Source organism: Wickerhamomyces anomalus, assembly GCF_001661255.1.
Source record: "Wickerhamomyces anomalus NRRL Y-366-8 unplaced genomic scaffold WICANscaffold_3, whole genome shotgun sequence".
Classification (NCBI taxonomy): domain Eukaryota; kingdom Fungi; phylum Ascomycota; class Saccharomycetes; order Phaffomycetales; family Wickerhamomycetaceae; genus Hansenula; species Hansenula anomala.
Genome location: NW_017567112.1, coordinates 1851439 through 1869379, shown reverse-complemented (window position 1 = coordinate 1869379; position 17941 = coordinate 1851439). Strand labels below are relative to the sequence as shown.

Here is a 17941-nt window from a genome sequence, read left to right as displayed (position 1 = left end):
GTTAATCACAATTCAGGTATATTAAAAGTCCAATGTTGCCTTTTTTGGGAAGTCCGTTATCGTAGGAACAGGTATTTCAGGAATATAATAAACTTCACCATTTTCATCAATTCTTTCACGATCTTTTTCACTAATGTTATAGATTTCAACAATGTTTGCTCTTAAATCTTCAATTAATTCAACAAAGTTTTTTTGAACTTGATAAGCTTGTTCTCTTTTACCCCTTCTCAATAAACCTTCAATCAATCTAATAGCTTCAGGTTTTGTTTGATCCAATCTTTCAATTAATCTACCAATAGATTGTACCAAATACTCTTCCTCATAAATAGTACCTTTCTTACCACGAGCACGTTTACGTTCTTCTCTTCTTTTATTCTTTGCAGTTCTTCTTGAAGCTCCTGTTTTGGCAGTACCACCAGTCTTACCGGTATATCTTGTAAAGAATGATTCTTTTGTTGAAGTTTCAGAAGGAGCAACAGAAACATTATCAGCTGCATCGGAGTCTTCAATTTGACCGAAAAATGCATATGGATCCTCAGCTTTCTTGGTTCTCAATTCTCTTAAACGTTTCAATTGTGAAGTTAATTGACCTTTACAATCTGCAATCAATTCAGCAATTGTACCAAACCCATCACCTAGTGAAACATCAACAATATCTTCAATCAATTCTGATCTCTTCTCCTTTTGAGCTAACAAAATAGCTTCTTCATAAAAATATTCTTTACAATATAATCTAACAGCTTCTTCAATATGGTTTAAGAATTTGAATTCAATAGTGGCAGCATCGGAATATTTATGATTTTCAGTTAAACTTGTAACTAATCTTTCTGCAGTTTCCTCCATTTGACTTTTAAATTCCTCTCTTTCAGTAATTGCTAAAGCTTCTCTCCATTTTTGTCCCAAGATGTAAGCTTCTAGAGCATCATCTAATTTACCCAATAATTCATATGTGATACCAGCTTCAATATATTCTTGTTTTGAATATAAATTTTTAGCATATAAATCCAAAATAGCATTTTGCTTTTCATGTTCATATCTGTAAATACCCAATGCAACCTTGTATAATTCATGATCAACAACATAATTTTGAAATTCTTCAGTGATTTGATCATCATTTTGAATAATCTCTGCAAGATGTTGAATAGCTTTTTCAAATTTTTTCAAATGGGTATCAATTAAAAATTTACGACGTAATTCTGTTTGAGAATGTAAATTTTGTAGGAAAGGCAAGTATTCTTTTGGATCTTTTTGGGAATGTTGAGCAATTGCTAAAGTTAATTTGATATCATAAAGACCTAATGCAGTGTTGTACAACACATTAACATCTTGTAAGAAGCATAAATGAATTGTGGCTTTTTCAGCATCTTCTTTATTTTCAAAATTACTAATTAATGATAATGCATCTGTTAAATTGGCTGGTTTTTCACAAGCAAAGGCAGTAATGATTGTTTGTAAATATTTATCTTTATGAGTTGGAGTTAACAGCACTTTCAAGATTGCTTCACAAATTTTATTAATTTTTGAATCTTTTGGATCAATCCATTTTTTCTTTGGAAAGTATTGTTGTTGTTGGTTTTGATTTTGTTGATTTGCAATAACTTGTTCATCTAGCTCCTCATCTGAATAAGTTTCTCTATATTTTGTAGCTGCAACATCCTCCTCTTTTAAACAAGAAACAAATAAATCCAAATAGTCAACTCTTTCAATTTGATTGATAAACAATTCAACATTTTGGAAAAACGCATCAGGATCATAATCATGTAAAATATCTAGATCAATTCTATGAGTACGACAAGTTATAAATGCATTTTTATAATTTTTGGCTTTAATATCTTTACGAACACCTTGTAAAATCATTATTCTTGGATTTATTGTTTCCAAATTACCTCTTGGAGCTTGCAAAACCACTGCAGATTTTGATGGAATAACATTAGCCAACAATGAACCTCTTTCAATTTGACGCACTCTTTCATCACTTGTAGCATCTGTTGATTCAATTAAAGGCTTGAAATTTGTTGTATTTAAATGGATAAATCTTAGGGTATGTTGAGCAGTTGTTATTATTAAGTGACCTTCAGTGATTTTCAAAGAGGTAACTGCACCAGCTAATTGAACATCATTAGCAAACAATTTACCATTTGACGAGATACCAAATGCAACTGAAGAATTTTTTTCCTGTTCATCTTGCCAATTATTTTCAAATTCATATTCATCAGAATCATTTTGTTTAATAGTGGTTAATTCATAATCATAACATAATTGAGGGAATTTAGTAATTTCAACACTTGAAAAATCATCATCTTGTAATTCAGAATTGTAAGTTTTGATAATTTTATGAACACCACCATCGACAGTTTCATAACTTATATTATTCCAATCAGCTTGAGCTTTAATTAAAACGATTTTCAAAGAACTATCAATACTTGATTTAACAAATGGATCATTTGGATTTGAGACATCAATTAGAATAATTCTTGAAATCCCACTATCACCATCTAGTAACACACCAACAAGGTCATCATTTGCCATTACTATTTGTCTTGGGAATTCATCAGACGTTGCAAATTCCAATTTTGACAATGTGGAGATAATTTCAGGATGACGGCCATTTTGCATTGCCTCTAGATCAAGATTTGCAATGTAAATTTTATTGTTTGTTAGAGTTGCAAAAAGTTCATTTGATCGACTAACTGCAACATCCAATACATTATCATCAACATCAAAATCACGATAAGAAATTGGAGGTGGGACATTTGCTATTGATAATGGAGTGATATTAACAGTCATACCATCAATCACTATATTCATACCGATATCTAATGGGACTATTGAAGGACCGATGGTGGTTTTATAGGCAAAATCAATAATTTCAATTTTGGAATCAGTACCAACTAACAAAGTTTGAGGTTTTTCCGGGTGCCATTTAATGAAATTTAAATTTTCAATTGAATCAATTTCTTGTTTCAAATACCAATGATAATTTTTAGTTACCCATATGAAAATTTTATTATTTGATAATATAGCTAGGATTTCATTTGTTGAATTCCACAAGATTTTATCAATTTTAGAATTTAGTTGTAATCTTGTATCAAAATCACCATGTCTCAACCCATTTCTTTCGAAAAATACTAAATCTAAAGATTCTTCCCTTCTTTGAATTGAAGAGATTAAATTCCCCCAAGATAAATGATTTTCCAGCCCATCAACAGGTTCAGAAACATTTTGTAATACACCATCTCTTGTGAAAATTCTAATCATTCTTCTATCAACATTATTAATCTTGTCAATTGTTGAGATTGCAAAGAATTCACAATCAAATCTCCATGAGATCTCGGCTAAATTTGAATCAAATTGAGACAATTCACCTTTATCAACATATAATGGCATTGTTGGATCTTTTTTAAACTCATCTCTTTCCAAATCCAATTTTTGAATCAAATCTCGCTCAAGGGCTTTAGCACCCTTACCTTTAAATTGAGTCTCCTTGGAACCCCACCCAACATCAACATGATTTGATAAATTTGAATCAGATTCTTGTAAAGTTGATTCAGCAATTGGTTCAAATAATCTACTCAACAAAATAACAGTGTGAGAATTTGTCACAAGGACCAAAGTTTCCTCATCAGAAGACCATGAGGCAGCTTGTAACCCCGAATCAATAGACCCAACAATCTCCACAATGGTTTGATCTGGATCAATAATTTCATTAAATCCATCATAAGTTGCAGTTATGATATCACCATTTGATATTATGAACACCAATTGATTTGAATCAGCAAAATGCACAAATGAGATCAATTCCCCCTCGGAACATGGGAATGAAGCTAGGATTTGCACTTGACCATTTCTTTGAAATTGTTGAACTTCTAAAACATTACCAAATTCTTTATTTGGACCTAGTACCACTGTAATTGAATCATTAACCGGGTCAAAACATGCATTTTGCACGGGCAAGTCCGGTGCAGTGGTGGATGTTGGAGTGATACGGCCTCTGTTTAAAGACACAAGGTTACGCATTATTGAGCCTTACTTCAATTAATTCTTTGATCTTTAATTTGTTAATTTAATGGTTTATATTTTTTTGATGGTAAAAAAAAATCTATAAATTTACCCTCCCAAAAAGCTCATCGGTTGGGGACACGCCATACATAAACATAAACTAATATAACTTCATTTTATTTATAAATTACTATCAAATAAATCTTTAGCATTTATAAAAGAATCAGTCAACACCATGAACTTCTTGTTTATCCCATATTTTTCTTTAAACTGCCTTTCCACGAATTTTATAGTTGCCAATTCAGAATAAGTTAGGCCACCAATCATTACAATAATAACCATTGAATCATTTTTTTGTAATAACCCACCTAATCCAATATTATCCTGTGTTAATTCTTCATCTATGGTCTTCCCCAATAATAATGAGTTTAGGTCTAGGTGGGACCATGATGATCTTTTGTTTGGATGGATAGAGTTTTGTAAAATTCTTGAAATTAGTGGGATATAACCTCTATAGGCAAAACTTGGCTCTGATGGGTTATTTGGATCGTCATCAATGTCAGAAGTTAATTTCAATTTTGAGTTTAGGTTGTTGAAGTTTTTAATGATGGAGGGGTCTCCTCTTATTGTAATTAACCCAATCTTGATTAAATTTTGTAATAATTGGAAATATTTAAATCCAAAGGATTCCAAGATTTCATTGTTTAATGTGATGTAGTCACGTTCTCTTAGACCGTTATTGACAATACTAGTTATTGAGATTAATCTTAGGATATCATAAAGTTGGTATTCCTGGTAATTAATCAATTCAATAATTTTGGATATGATGTTTGAATAAGATAAGTTTGCAAATAGGATATCTTGTTGAAATTCCAACAAGGTGTTGTAATTTGAAGATTCATCACTTGTTTGTAATTTGTTGAGGATTTCTTCACTTATCTTTGTATGATTTGAAACTTGTTTTTTCAATAATTCCAATTCATTTAATTTATCCACAAAGTTTTTAATATGAGATAAATCATTTAGATTGTTTAATTCATCATATTGTAATTGTAATGACTTAGCCTCATTGTTTAAATAATCACAAGCAATACCAAAATTCATAAATTTGAGAGAATTGTAAATTGAATCATTTTCAGAATCTAGATAAGTAGTTGAATCTAATTTTATTGTATTTATATCAATATCATAAACTTCATCAATCAAACCTGAATAACTCAATTGGTTTAGTAAGACTGATAAGAAATCTAGGTTTCTTTCCAATACGATTAAATCAGTTTGTTTACCACTATTATTTGAACTTGAACCGTACAACCCTTTTTCAATCCTTGATTCTAACTTTTTCTCTAGTGGGGATAATGAATTTTTATAATCATTTCTTAGGTTTTTAAAAATTGACGTAAATTTTGATGAATTTAAACCTTTTGACAAGATATGAGTAATTTGTAAATTTGGATTTATGATTAAATATTCATTTAGCCAATTTGCTAATTTATAAGGGATATTAGGAGTCTTGTATAAGTATAATGAATTCAATTCTGAAATGTATAATTGTATAGAGTTTGAAGTTGGATCATGAATGTATAAATTCCAGGATGTTAATGATTGTAATTCACCATATATGCCAATTTTATTTAATTCATGTTTAAAAGATTTAAAATAATCTAGAGTGGTGATGACATTTATTTTGTGAGTAGGGTCATTGCTGATTAATTCATGGATTCTTTGTGAAAGGATTGGGATATTTGATAAGTTTGATTTTATTAGAAAAGTTGTTGAATTTGATGATGATACAGTTAATGGATCGTTAAACCAATAAACATTTTGAATATTTGCCAATTCTTTTAATTTGGAGAAGGGTGTTATGAAGTTGATGGCGGTGGATAATGATTTTTCAATGACTAGTGATTTTGGATGGGTGTTTAGTGATTTTAATAGTGAGTTTAGAGGTTCAGACATGGTTTCATTGGTTTTATTTGGTTTATGGAGTTTGTTAAAAGTGGTTTCGCGATTGGAATAATGATGAATTGAATAATTAATAGAAAGAAATAATAGAATAGAATAGAATAGAAGGTGATGATTGGTTAATAGTTAATTAGATAGTTATTGATTAATTGATTGTATCTATTTTAATTCTCTTTATTGTAATTAATCATCTTTATATTAATGAATTATTCTTATTCTTTTTATCTTTCTATTCAATTATGTCTTGTAATGACAACTCGAGTAACTACTAATCTGGTGATGATTATGATGATTATTATTATCATTATAATAATTCATATTATAATAATCCATAGCATAATATCACCACTATTATATTAACATAAAGACATCCATTGATGATTGTATAAATATGATATAAGGAATATAATTTCACCACTTATTTTTTGATAGTATAGCTTGTTTTAATTGATATAAGTCATTTTAATTGATTACTCCTGTTGCTTTTGAGCAGCTAGTTTAGCATAATAAGCTTCTCTCTTTTCAACTTTGCCCTTGTGGAACCCCCACCACCAATAACTGGCAAAGCCTAGACCCAAAGTGAACCCGATACCAACGTCAATAGCGACTTTTCTCTTGAGTGTTCCTGTGATTGGTTTGATCATGATTTATTTAATTAATTTAATTTAGTTAACAGTTGTTAATTTAATTGTTAATGTTTTTAATGTTTTCATCATTTTTCACTTTCAAATTTCTTCCAATCAGCGCATTTTTAATAGGAATAGCAAATCAGGGTAACACTCCATTTTTTGATGAAAAAATCATTTGATAAAATTAAAGAACATTAACATTAACATTAATTAACTATTAAATTAAATTATTCCAATCCATATTCATAATGCTATCCCTAGTCAGAGCCCAAGCTAGACAAGCCTCCAAGAGAGCATTCTCCACCACCAGAGCAGCCGGTGCCCATTTCGAAGAAGGGGTCTACTCAAATTTACCTTTCAAAGTCCACAACAGAAGAATCCCATTTGCTGTTTTACACTTCGCCTTTTTCGGTTTAGGCTTTGCTATCCCATTCGTTGCCTGTGGTGTTCAATTGAAAAGATCTGGTGCTTGGTGATTCAGGTGATGAAGGTAATTCAAGTTATATTAAATTATTAAAGTAAATTATTGAATCATTTATGGGTAATACATGACATTATAAGTATAGAAATGTAGATAATAAGATAATAAGATAATAAATAGATGGATGAATTAATCAATCAATAAATAAATGAATAAATAAATAAATAAATAAATAATAATGATCAATGAACCAATGGATAAATAGATGAATCACTGATTCACTTCAAACTCTTAGCAGCTGCATTATTCCATCTCTTCATCGTATCCTCCCCAACTTCAAACCTTGGATCATATTCCCTATCATGGGCCCATTTGAATATACCAAAACTAATTAAAATTGCAACACTCCCAATCTTTAAAGTATTGGATTTATAATTCTTTGGTGTGTGCCACCAGCCACCTATTTATCAGTTAATATAATGGAAAAGGAATAAAGCTTTTAAATACTAACCAGTTGGTGTCCAGATATGCTATAAATCTGTTAGAATTAATTCAATATAAGTTATAATAATACTCACTTTTGGATAAGGATAATGACCACCACTCTGAGTTTAGATGTTAGAGAAATGAATGGAAGGTGATTAATGGGACGTACCATAATGATAATAAATTGATTCAATAGATGTAACTTAATTAATTTGATTTAATTCAATTTGATTCAATTTAATCTGGTTAAATGATCTTATTTAATTTCTCTTATTCTTCACCAATTTTCTTGTTTTTTTGCTCCTTAAAAGTGTCAAAACCAAATGAAATTGAGTGAAGAAATGAAGAATAAATGAAATACTTTTAAATGAAATAATTAATGATTTATTTATATAATTACCTAGTTAATAGTCTATATCTATTTCCAATTTAATCATCATTTATCGCCATTTTCCTCTATAATCCCCATTCTTCTTATTACTATTTTGTATTAAATCCCACGGTTCGAAGCCCTGACAAACACGTTAAAATTTCAATCCAAAAACGCGTAATTTCAAATTCAATAACCATTAAATTAAATCACATTAAATCAGTATCAAAATGCCACTCAAAGAGGAACTCATCGCTCGCTTTGGACCCTCTATAGACTCCCCAGAACTCATCAGATCCTGTCAGGAAATCATCAACATTTTCACTTTTTCAGTGGAGGATTTATATATAAATTGGGAATCATTCATAGTTACCAAAAATGATGGAATTGATTTAAACTACACTTTAGAAAATCTACAAAATTTACAAAAATATATCCAATCAAATCTTGTCAAGAAAAACCAATCAGTCCCCAGTTCAATCAAATCAAATAGGAAAATCAATTTAGCTAATAACTCATTTGATTTCTTACCAACAACTCCAAGTATTAAGAAAAGAAAATTAGTCTCCCCAATCATCAAAACACCTGCTCATGATTCAATAGAACCAATCAACACTCCAACACCTTTGAAAACCCAGGAATCTGGTAAAATCATTGAATCTTTAAATTCAAATTTACAAATCTCATCAGGCCTTCAAGATTCAGAAAACCATGTTAAACTAATTGCAAATTTTGATTATAAAAAATATCAATTCCGTACAATGAGAACTAAAATCTTGGAAACTGCTGATGTCCTTGATGATCAAATCGATTCATTCACCAAGATTATCCAATCTCATTATAATTTATCATCATCTGTCTTCACAAATCCTTCAATAATTTCCCAATCTGAAACTATTGCCGTGGGGAGAATTGTCCCTGAAAACCCAACAATAGAATTAATAAATGCTCACTCTTTAAGTTTGGAACCTTCAAGAATGATTGGGATTGGGAAAAGGGTTCCATTAGATTTATCAAATTTAACAAATTATTCATTTTTCCCTGGTCAAATCGTGGCATTAAAGGGTAAAAACGCAAGTGGTGAATATTTTAAAGTTGATGAAATCTTGACACCACCTTTATTAGGTGCCCCGGTTTCATCAGCTCAAGAATTGGCCAATTCAGAGGATTGTAAAATTGTTATAACTTCGGGTCCTTATACAAATTCAAATGATTTAAAATTTGATCAATTGGAATCATTAGTGGAGAAATTAAATAATGAAATCAACCCACATGTTGTTATAATGTTTGGTCCTTTTATTGATATAACTCATCCTGCAATAATTAAAGGTGATTTAAATTTCCCTAATCAGAAATCCCAACCAAAATCTCTTGATGATGTTTTCAAATTAATCATTTCACCAATTTTGAAAAAAATTAATAACAAGATTCAAATTATTTTAATACCAAGTTTAAAAGATTCAATTTCAAAACATTCGGCATATCCACAAGATTCAATTGATAGGAAATTTTATCAATTAACCAAGAATTTCAAACCTTTCCCTAATCCATCAATTTTCCAAATTAATGAAACATTAATCGGGGTTTCAAATAATGATATTTTTAAAGATTTAAAAGATATAAATAAAGGTGAACCAAACAATATTAATAGATTTGATAGAATTTCAAATCATATCATTGAACAAAGAAGATTTTATCCATCATTCCCAGGTTCCACAAAAGTGAAAAGAGTTGATGACGAGGATGAATATTCACCAACAAGTGAATTAGATGTTCCATATTTAGGTCTAACTGAATTTGGTGATGTTATTCCAGATATTTTAATAATCCCATCAGATTTAAGATTTTTCGCAAGAGTGGTTAAAAATGTATTGGTTATTAATCCTGGAAATTTTATGAAGCAAAATTCTCTAGGAACTTTTGTTCAATTATCTATAAAGAAACCAGATTTATCAAGTTTAACCAAGATTGAAAATGATTTATACCTTCATGATATTTGGAAAAGGGCAAGAGTTGATATAATAAAGACATAGACATCCTCTACTGTTATTAATAAACAAAATCGAAATCAAAATATATTTATACACTTTCATAAGTTACATAACGATTGTCTTAAGTACTTGTCTTCTTTGGTGTCCCCTGTGTAGAACTTGGTGCACTACTCTCACCTTTAACTTTTTGTTTAATCTTTGATAATAACCCACGCTTCTTTGGTGATGAAGTACTTGAATTGGAATCAGTATCATACCCAGCATTAGCCCTTGGAGGTTGTAATGAATCACTAGCTTTTGTAGGTTGAGCAGATGCTGTATGACCATGTGCAGCATGTGTAGCTCCATATCCTTGTTCAGCTTTAGGGATATCCGAAGTTTGAGTATGTGGAATAACTTGATCCTCTGTACCTGGAACTGGTCCTGTTTTACCACTAAATGGATTCTTATTTTCATGTTGGAAATGCTTTGGTAAGGATTCAGATTGTTCTTGTTCATCTTGTCCAGATTTCTTGTTGGCAAATTGTGCAGCAGCTGAGGAACCAGAGGCACTAGTACCTGATGTGGAGCCAGCAGCACCTGAAGTAGAACCTGATGTAGCAGCACCTGTAGCACCTGTAGCACCAGCAGCACCTGAACTAGCACCAGCACCACCAACTTTACTTGATTTATTACTCAGCTCTTGACCACTTTGTTTACCACCAGAACTTGGTTTAGTGGCAGCTGCACCTGCTGAACTCTTTGAATCACTAACACTCTTGTTTTTACTAGATTCACCATGTTGTTTAGCATATTCATCAGATTTTTCAGCCAATTGTTGAACATATTCATTCCCTTGACCAATATATTTATTATCACTACCTTTGGCATATTCATCAGCTTTATCAGCTGCAACTTGAACATAATCATTAAATGTTGATCCAGCATTCTCAGCATATCCCTTTGCAGTTTCTAAATATCCTTCACCAGCTGCATCTTTTGATAAATTAGAACTAACTTTTTGTCCACCGCTTGGGATAGAACCTTCTTTAGTTTCTTGGTTAGAACCACCTCCTCCAATTTTACTAGCTAATCCTGTAGCACCAGCTGCACCAGCTAATCCTGCTGCGATACCACCAAATCCATATCCACTACCACTTGATTTATCTTGATTATCAACACCTAGCGAAGTTGGATGAGAATCTTCAGTAGCTGCAACTTTTGATGGTTTTGAAGTTGAAGATTTTGGAGCTTGATGATCTGGTCCTGAACTTGTTTTAACTTGATCTGCAGATTTTGGATCTAATGTCTTTTGTTCACCTCCTGAAACATCATCAGCATTTGGATTATTTGGTTGCTGTTGTGGAGCTGAACCATCAGTAAATGGATTTGACAAATTTTGTGGAATACCTTGTTCATTCTTGGTGGATGATGGAGCTTCATTTGATTTCCCTTGAGAATGAGCTGCAACACCTGCTCCACCAATGGCAGCACCAGCAGCAGCACCTGTACCAGCATGACCACTAGTAGATTGACCACCAGTAGATTGACCACCAGAACTTGGTTCTTGTTCAGCTTGTTGAGCAGATGTATAACCTTTAGCATCAGAATTCTTCAAAGCTTGTGGTGGTTGATTACCAAAAACATCATGTTTAGATCCTGTATAACCTGTTGATGATTCATGTCCAGAAGAGGTATGAGCACCACTAGTAGATTTAGATTGATAACCATTTGAACCATCAGAAGCCAATTGTGGAGGAAGAGTAGCACCAGCTGCACCAGTTGAACTTGAACCTGAACCTGATGCACCAGTTGATTTACCAGATGATTGATGTTGTTGAGTTGAACCTGAATGAGAATTACTAGCTGCATAAGCACCTGCACCTGCGGCACCAGCACCAACAGCAGCTCCTTTACCAACACCATGACCAGAAGTATGACCAGAATCACTAGGAACTTGACTTGCAGCATTGGTTGTATCTTTTGTACCAGCAGCTGAAGATCCAGATTTTGATTCATTGAAAGCGGATCTAGTGTTACCAACATATTTATCTGGGTTCTCTTTAGCATCAGCAGCAAATTTCTTTGCACTTGAATAATCACCTTTTTTAACATCAGAGGCAATACCTTGAGCTTGACCAGAAAATTTACTAGCATCTTCCTTTGCACCTTTAGCAACTGATGAAGCATCTTTTTTAGAAAATCTTGAAAATAATCCACTCTTTCTATTTTCACTTGTACCAGATTGTTCAGTAGATCCACTAGAATTGGAAGCAACACCACCACCTGCAACACCTCCTGCCCCTAATCCAGCAGCAGCACCTGTAGCTTCTTTACCATAACCATGAGATGAAGAACTTGATGGTTGAGTTTCTCTAGAAACAGGAGCAGCGGAAGATGAGGAAGTTTCATAATCAGGTTGAGTAGCACCTCTTGATGAAGTTTGATCTTTATAACCAGATGATGAACCAGCAGAAACTTGAGGTTGACGAGAAGAAGTTGTGGAAGGATCATTATATCCAGTAGTATTACCAGATGAGTTTGGATGAGATGAAGAACCTGAAGTAGCAGTAGCATCACCAGATTTAGAAGCATGATGACCTGCAATACCAGCTCCAGCAATACCAGCTCCAGCTGCGGCACCAGTACCAGTATCATAACCAGAAGAAGATCCAACATTGGAAGTATTAGCGTTAGATGAAGAAGAACCATAACCTGAATTTGCACCTTGATTAGCAGTAGCACCTGAAGTTTCACCAGATTTTGTTTCCTTCATTGCCTCTCTAGTATTTCCAACATACTTGTCTGGGTTTTCCTTTGCATCAGCAGCCAATTTTTTAGCACTAGAGTAATCACCCTTTTTAACATCAGAAGCAATATCTTTAGCTTGTCCAGAAAATTTGGTTGCATCAGATTTAGCAGCTTTACCAATAGTAGTTGCATCTTTCTTGGAAAATCTAGAGAAAATACCACCCTTCTTTTCCTCCTTTTGTGGAGAAACACCAGAGGAGGCATCATTAGAACCATGTGAGCTTGCAACACCAGCACCTGCAGCGCCGGCTCCTAAACCAGCAGCTGTAGCTCCCTTACCATGAGAGGATTGGCTATCTTTAGGAACAGCATTATAAGGATTGACAGAAGAAGATTGTGGTTCAACTTCACCACGAGATGAAGTCTCATCATAACCAGTTGAGGAACCACCAGAAACTTGAGGTTGACGAGAAGAAGTTTTGGAAGGATCATTGTAACCAGATGATGATGTAGCAGTACCAGATGAATTTGGATGAGATGAAGCATCACCGTGTGATCTATGACCTGCAATACCTGCACCTGCAACACCAGCGCCAACAGCACCACCAGTAGCAGCTGAACCATATCCAGAAGAGCCAGATTTATCACCTTGAGATGAAGGGTTAGAGTTACCAGCATTGCTTTGTTTGAATGCATCTCTAGTATTACCAATGTATTGATCAGGGTTTTGACTTGCATCAGTAGCTAATTTCTTTGAGCTAGAGTAATCACCCTTTTTAACATCAGAAACAATACCTTGACCTTGACTAGAAAATTTAGTTGCATCATTCTTAGCACCATTACCAATAGTGGTGGCATCTTTCTTTGTTAATTTAGAAAAGAATCCACCCTTCTTTCCACTTGATGATTTTGAACGAGATGAAGAAGTTTCAGAGGAAGCATACTCATTTGAAGGTTTTTGAGATTCAGCAGCAATACCGGCAGCACCAACACCAGCAGCAGGTCCTGTTGAAGAAGTGTGAGGGTCAGAAGCAAATTGTTTGGTAGCAGCATCTGGAACAACCTTCTTTTGTTGAACATCAGCTGGGACTTTACTTGTACCTGGAGTATTGTATTCAGCAGTATAACCTTGAGAAGTTTGAGGAGCAGTAGAACGAGATTGGGCATTATTGGCATCTTTACCACCAGTTAAAGCAGCGGTGGCACCTGTAACAGCACCAACAACGGCACCTGCGGCAAAACCTGTACCACTAATGGCATTAGCAGCGACACCTTGACCTTGACCAGTTTGAGATGGAGCAGTAGAACGGGATTGAGTTTCAGCAGTAGCATCATGTTGAGCACCATTAGAACCAGTCAAAGCACCAACAGCACCAACAACGGTACCTGCAGCATAACCGGCACCACTAATTGCACTAGCAGCAGTTTCTGGAATAGCTTTGGAACCAGCAGTGGAACGAGATTGTAAGTTAGAGTTTCCGTTTTCAGAGTAAGCTTGGTAAGAACTATTTGAGGCTTGAGCATTAGCTTTTGAAATTTCTTGTTGATGAGCTTTTTCTTGAGCAGCTTCAGCCTTTTTCTTTTCAGCCAAAATAGCAGCTTCCTTCTTTTCAGCTTCTTCTTTTTCCTTCTTCAAGGCAACAGCATCTAAAACTTGTCTTGGGATGATACCAGCATGTTTAACAACCTCTTCATCACTGAAATTTTCCCAATGTTGTTCAGTTGGGTCAATAGAAACACTTCTTTTTTCCAATTCACCAGTTGATTGAGTTTGTTGGAGATAACCATCAATATATTGACGACGAGTTTTATAAACATTACTCTTGAAGTTTCTTTCAGTCTTGGTACCAATCTTGTTGTAAACGGCTTCGACAATAAAGTTCAATGCAATTGAGAAATGTTCAGTAAATAAAATAACAGCAAATAATGTCCATGCTGGAATTCTAACTGGACTCTTCAAGTAACTTCCTTCACTTTCTTCCAAAATGTCAGATTGTCTAAACAATGCAGTAATAGCTGGAGCAACTAAAGTAGCCAACCAAGTCAAAAATCTCAAGTTGGTGTTCCATGGAGCAATTGTATCAGCTTTGACTGGAATTGGTCTTTGAGTTTCGTTAAACAATTTATAAGCATCACCTCTAAATTCAATCCAGTTGTTAACTAATGAAACAATTGGAGCTAATGACCAAACTGGACCAAAAATAGCCAAATAACCAAATTGAACAACCATTTCTCTGTATTCATCATTAACATTGAATGGTGGTAATGCAACTTGTTTACGAACTTCAGACAAGAATTGAGCCTCTTCAGGTAAATCAGTTAATGCAACAGCAGAGTTGTTTTCCTTTGAACTTCTGAAATGTTCAGTAACTTTACGGATAACAACTGGAACAATATTTTCAAGGAAAAATCCAACAACTTGAGCAGTAACGGCAAAGTAAGCAAATTGTTGATTCAATCTATCCTTATTGATTTGAAATCTATTTTGTTGGATTGAGATGTTGTATTTACTGGTTTGGGTTTGGATAAATGACAAGTATGGGTTAACCAAATGACCAAATGGTAAATAAACAAAACTGGTAATGAATAATGGCATATAAGAGGCTAAAAAGTTCAAAATAAATTGTTTTTGAACAGATGAACGTTCATAACTTGTATTTGTATCATGATTTTCCCAAGCCAAGAATTTGTTAGCAAAAATGGTGTAACCTGCAGTCAAGATTGGAATAAAACCAACAATCAAGACAGTTGGAACTAAACTTAAGAATTGTTTACCAGGACCATCATAAATTTCATTCAAAAAGATTTCAATGAAAAAACAACCAAATTGATAAGAAACCAAAACTAGAGCAGCACCAATAGCGACTGGAATAAAAGCCAATTCTCTCAAAGTTCTCTTCCAACTTGGGAAAGCTGGAGACTTAATACCAGTAACAGTGTCAATTTCTTCAGTTTCACCAACAAATTCACCTCTTTTAGTTTCAATAAAAGAAGAATCTTTTGTATTCCAAGTAATAGCATAAACATTTTCCTTCTTTTTCCAAGCATTGGTCATGACAATTGCCCACAACAAGTTCAAAATAGTGAAAACAATTGAATATCTGCTAAAGAACAAGTAGGAAACAAAACCTAAAACAGAAGGAACAACTAACCAAACGGTATAGAATCTCAAGAATCCAAAATACAATGCAACTTTTTCACCTGCAATGTCTTTAATAGTAGCAATGTCATTTTCATCAATCAATGGTTTTTTACTCCATTCGGTGATTAATCTCTTGGTCAATTCATAATCATACAATGGAATGATTTTTTCAACAAAAGCCCATTCACCAGCTCCTGGGGTGATACCAGCACCACCTTCAAAGACAGGATCACTAATTAACGAGTAAGCAGCACGTAATTTCTCAGCGCTTGATAAGTGTTCCAAAATTTGTTCATCATCATCAATTGAGTTTTTAACACCATATAAATAATCTTTTAGATGGAATGACTTCAATGCTTTCAAAAGCACAGCGTCACTAACTTTGATGAATAATAATAAAGTTGAATCTTCACCAGGTCTAACTTGACTATAAAACCCAGCACTTTTCAATGTTTTGATCAATTTAGCAAACTTTTGGTCAGAGTTTTCAATTGGTACACCTGTTTGATCCACCAGGTATTTGACAGATAATACGAAATCAGGGTTCAATTCACCCAAAGGTTTAACATTCGAACTAAGAATCTTGCCCGGCATGATTGACTAAGTTGAATATTGTTTAATTTGGGAATCAATTGAGTTGAAAGAAAGAAAGAAAAGGAAAAAGTTGGAGCTCTTTATAAACAAGTTTCAATCAAAGCCAAATTTCACCTCAAGCTTCACAAAATTCAAAATCGATTGCTCGAATTTTTTTTAAGCGACGGAAACTGGCTGTGGAGTGAGGTCTAGGACTTGGAATTTTTGTGACAAGTCTCGGTGTTAACTATGATGGCTCATAGTCTAGGCCGTATATTTTGAGGTCTACGTTCGGGTCTCGCGGGTCTGGGGGATAAGTGAAATTTGGTGAAAAATTCATGATTCGCAATTTTGTAGAGATCTTGAAATGAATAAGGTTGTAGTGGTGAAATTATTGTTATTTCAATTGCTGTCACTCTTCCTATGACGAAATCTCACAATCCATACGTAACGGAACTCGATTGATAAGCTCTTTTTTTGCGAAAGCAATACGCATCTGTTCAGTCACCGAGAACTTCACCAAAAACCGTAGAACATAGGCGAAGACGTATTATTGAGACACTTTTGAAGATGCGATGAGCTACAGAATTCATCAGAAAGTTAGCTAGTAGTTAGACATCAATTCATTTTTTGTGCCCTGTTCTTTATTGTGAGCCCCAGGTTTCATTTTGTTCGAGAAAATTTTAGTAGAAAAATTATTTTCCAGATAGGAAAAAAGAGATAATAGAACTACGAAACTGTGAGCTGTTGAAGCACTTAAAAAGATCTAAACTTGTCATAAACTACATCATCAAGCAAACAGTTGATGCTTAAACAACTTACAAGAAACTTTAGTACAAATCCATCGCTTTTCAAAAGAGTTACCACTATTATGTCCTTAGAAGAACCAACGGCTGAGAGATCTCAAGAGTTGATCTCAAACTATGAAAAAGCACTTCAGCAAGTTAATGAATATGCAGCTAAAAGGCCTTCAAATCTTTCACACAAAGTTGAACTAGTGGCCGTTTCCAAACTGAAACCAGCTAGTGATATCAAAGCACTATATGATCACGGTGTTCGCCATTTTGGTGAAAACTATGTTCAAGAACTAATAGGGAAAGCAAAAGTGTTACCAAAAGATATCAAATGGCACTTCATTGGTGGGTTACAAACTAATAAATGTAAAGATTTATCAACAAATATACCAAACTTATACTCTGTGGAGACTATAGATACATTGAAAAAAGCCAAAAAATTAAATGATACAAGAGAAGGATCTGAAATTATCAATGTCTTTTTACAAATTAATGCATCTGGTGAAGAACAAAAATCAGGATTATCAGTTAGTGATAAAGAAACTTTGAAAGAAGTGGTTCAATATCTATTAAAAGATGCAAAAAATTTGAATTTGCAAGGTTTAATGACAATAGGTTCTTATGAACAATCAATTTCCGAAGGTGAAAACCAAGACTTTAAAACTATGGCCACATTGAAGGATGAACTAGATCAAGAATTTAGTATCAATTTACAATTATCTATGGGTATGAGTTCTGATTTCAAGCAAGCTATTAACCAAGGCTCTTCATTTGTCAGAATAGGTACTGATATCTTTGGCCAAAGACCTTTGAAAAATTAAGCATAAAACATCAAAATTCA

At 33.5% G+C, this 17941-nt stretch overlaps 8 protein-coding genes across 8 annotated transcripts; 3 read left to right on the top strand and 5 right to left on the bottom strand.

Annotated features, from left to right (window-relative positions):
- Positions 1-21: 21 nt before the first annotated feature.
- On the bottom strand, positions 22-4017 carry IKI3 (Elongator subunit IKI3; the record flags this gene model as incomplete). Its single annotated transcript, XM_019181739.1, has 1 exon — positions 22-4017. One exon carries the CDS (start codon positions 4015-4017, stop codon positions 22-24), a length of 3996 nt encoding a protein of 1331 aa, XP_019039566.1.
- A 162-nt stretch (positions 4018-4179) lies between these two features.
- VPS33 (tethering complex ATP-binding subunit VPS33) lies at positions 4180-5958 on the bottom strand (the record flags this gene model as incomplete). Its single annotated transcript, XM_019184813.1, has 1 exon — positions 4180-5958. One exon carries the CDS (start codon positions 5956-5958, stop codon positions 4180-4182), a length of 1779 nt encoding a protein of 592 aa, XP_019039565.1.
- Positions 5959-6434: 476 nt separating this feature from the next.
- COX9 (cytochrome c oxidase subunit VIIa) lies at positions 6435-6608 on the bottom strand (the record flags this gene model as incomplete). Its single annotated transcript, XM_019181777.1, has 1 exon — positions 6435-6608. The coding sequence occupies one exon, from the start codon at positions 6606-6608 to the stop codon at positions 6435-6437; it is 174 nt and encodes a 57-aa protein (XP_019039564.1).
- Positions 6609-6841: 233 nt separating this feature from the next.
- COX8 (cytochrome c oxidase subunit VIII) lies at positions 6842-7069 on the top strand (the record flags this gene model as incomplete). The annotated part of the gene is made up of 1 exon (XM_019181722.1): positions 6842-7069. One exon carries the CDS (start codon positions 6842-6844, stop codon positions 7067-7069), a length of 228 nt encoding a protein of 75 aa, XP_019039563.1.
- Positions 7070-8100: 1031 nt separating this feature from the next.
- POL12 (DNA-directed DNA polymerase alpha subunit POL12) lies at positions 8101-9903 on the top strand (the record flags this gene model as incomplete). Its single annotated transcript, XM_019185674.1, has 1 exon — positions 8101-9903. One exon carries the CDS (start codon positions 8101-8103, stop codon positions 9901-9903), a length of 1803 nt encoding a protein of 600 aa, XP_019039562.1.
- A 79-nt stretch (positions 9904-9982) lies between these two features.
- Positions 9983-12616, bottom strand: WICANDRAFT_84230 (uncharacterized protein; the record flags this gene model as incomplete). The annotated part of the gene is made up of 1 exon (XM_019185672.1): positions 9983-12616. The coding sequence occupies one exon, from the start codon at positions 12614-12616 to the stop codon at positions 9983-9985; it is 2634 nt and encodes an 877-aa protein (XP_019039561.1).
- Positions 12617-14368: 1752 nt separating this feature from the next.
- Positions 14369-16327, bottom strand: IST2 (Ist2p; the record flags this gene model as incomplete). The annotated part of the gene is made up of 1 exon (XM_019181708.1): positions 14369-16327. A coding segment is annotated over one exon (1959 nt), but the record flags the coding sequence as incomplete, so codon positions are not given.
- An 850-nt stretch (positions 16328-17177) lies between these two features.
- On the top strand, positions 17178-17921 carry WICANDRAFT_30244 (pyridoxal phosphate homeostasis protein; the record flags this gene model as incomplete). The annotated part of the gene is made up of 1 exon (XM_019181706.1): positions 17178-17921. One exon carries the CDS (start codon positions 17178-17180, stop codon positions 17919-17921), a length of 744 nt encoding a protein of 247 aa, XP_019039559.1.
- Positions 17922-17941: the final 20 nt, after the last annotated feature.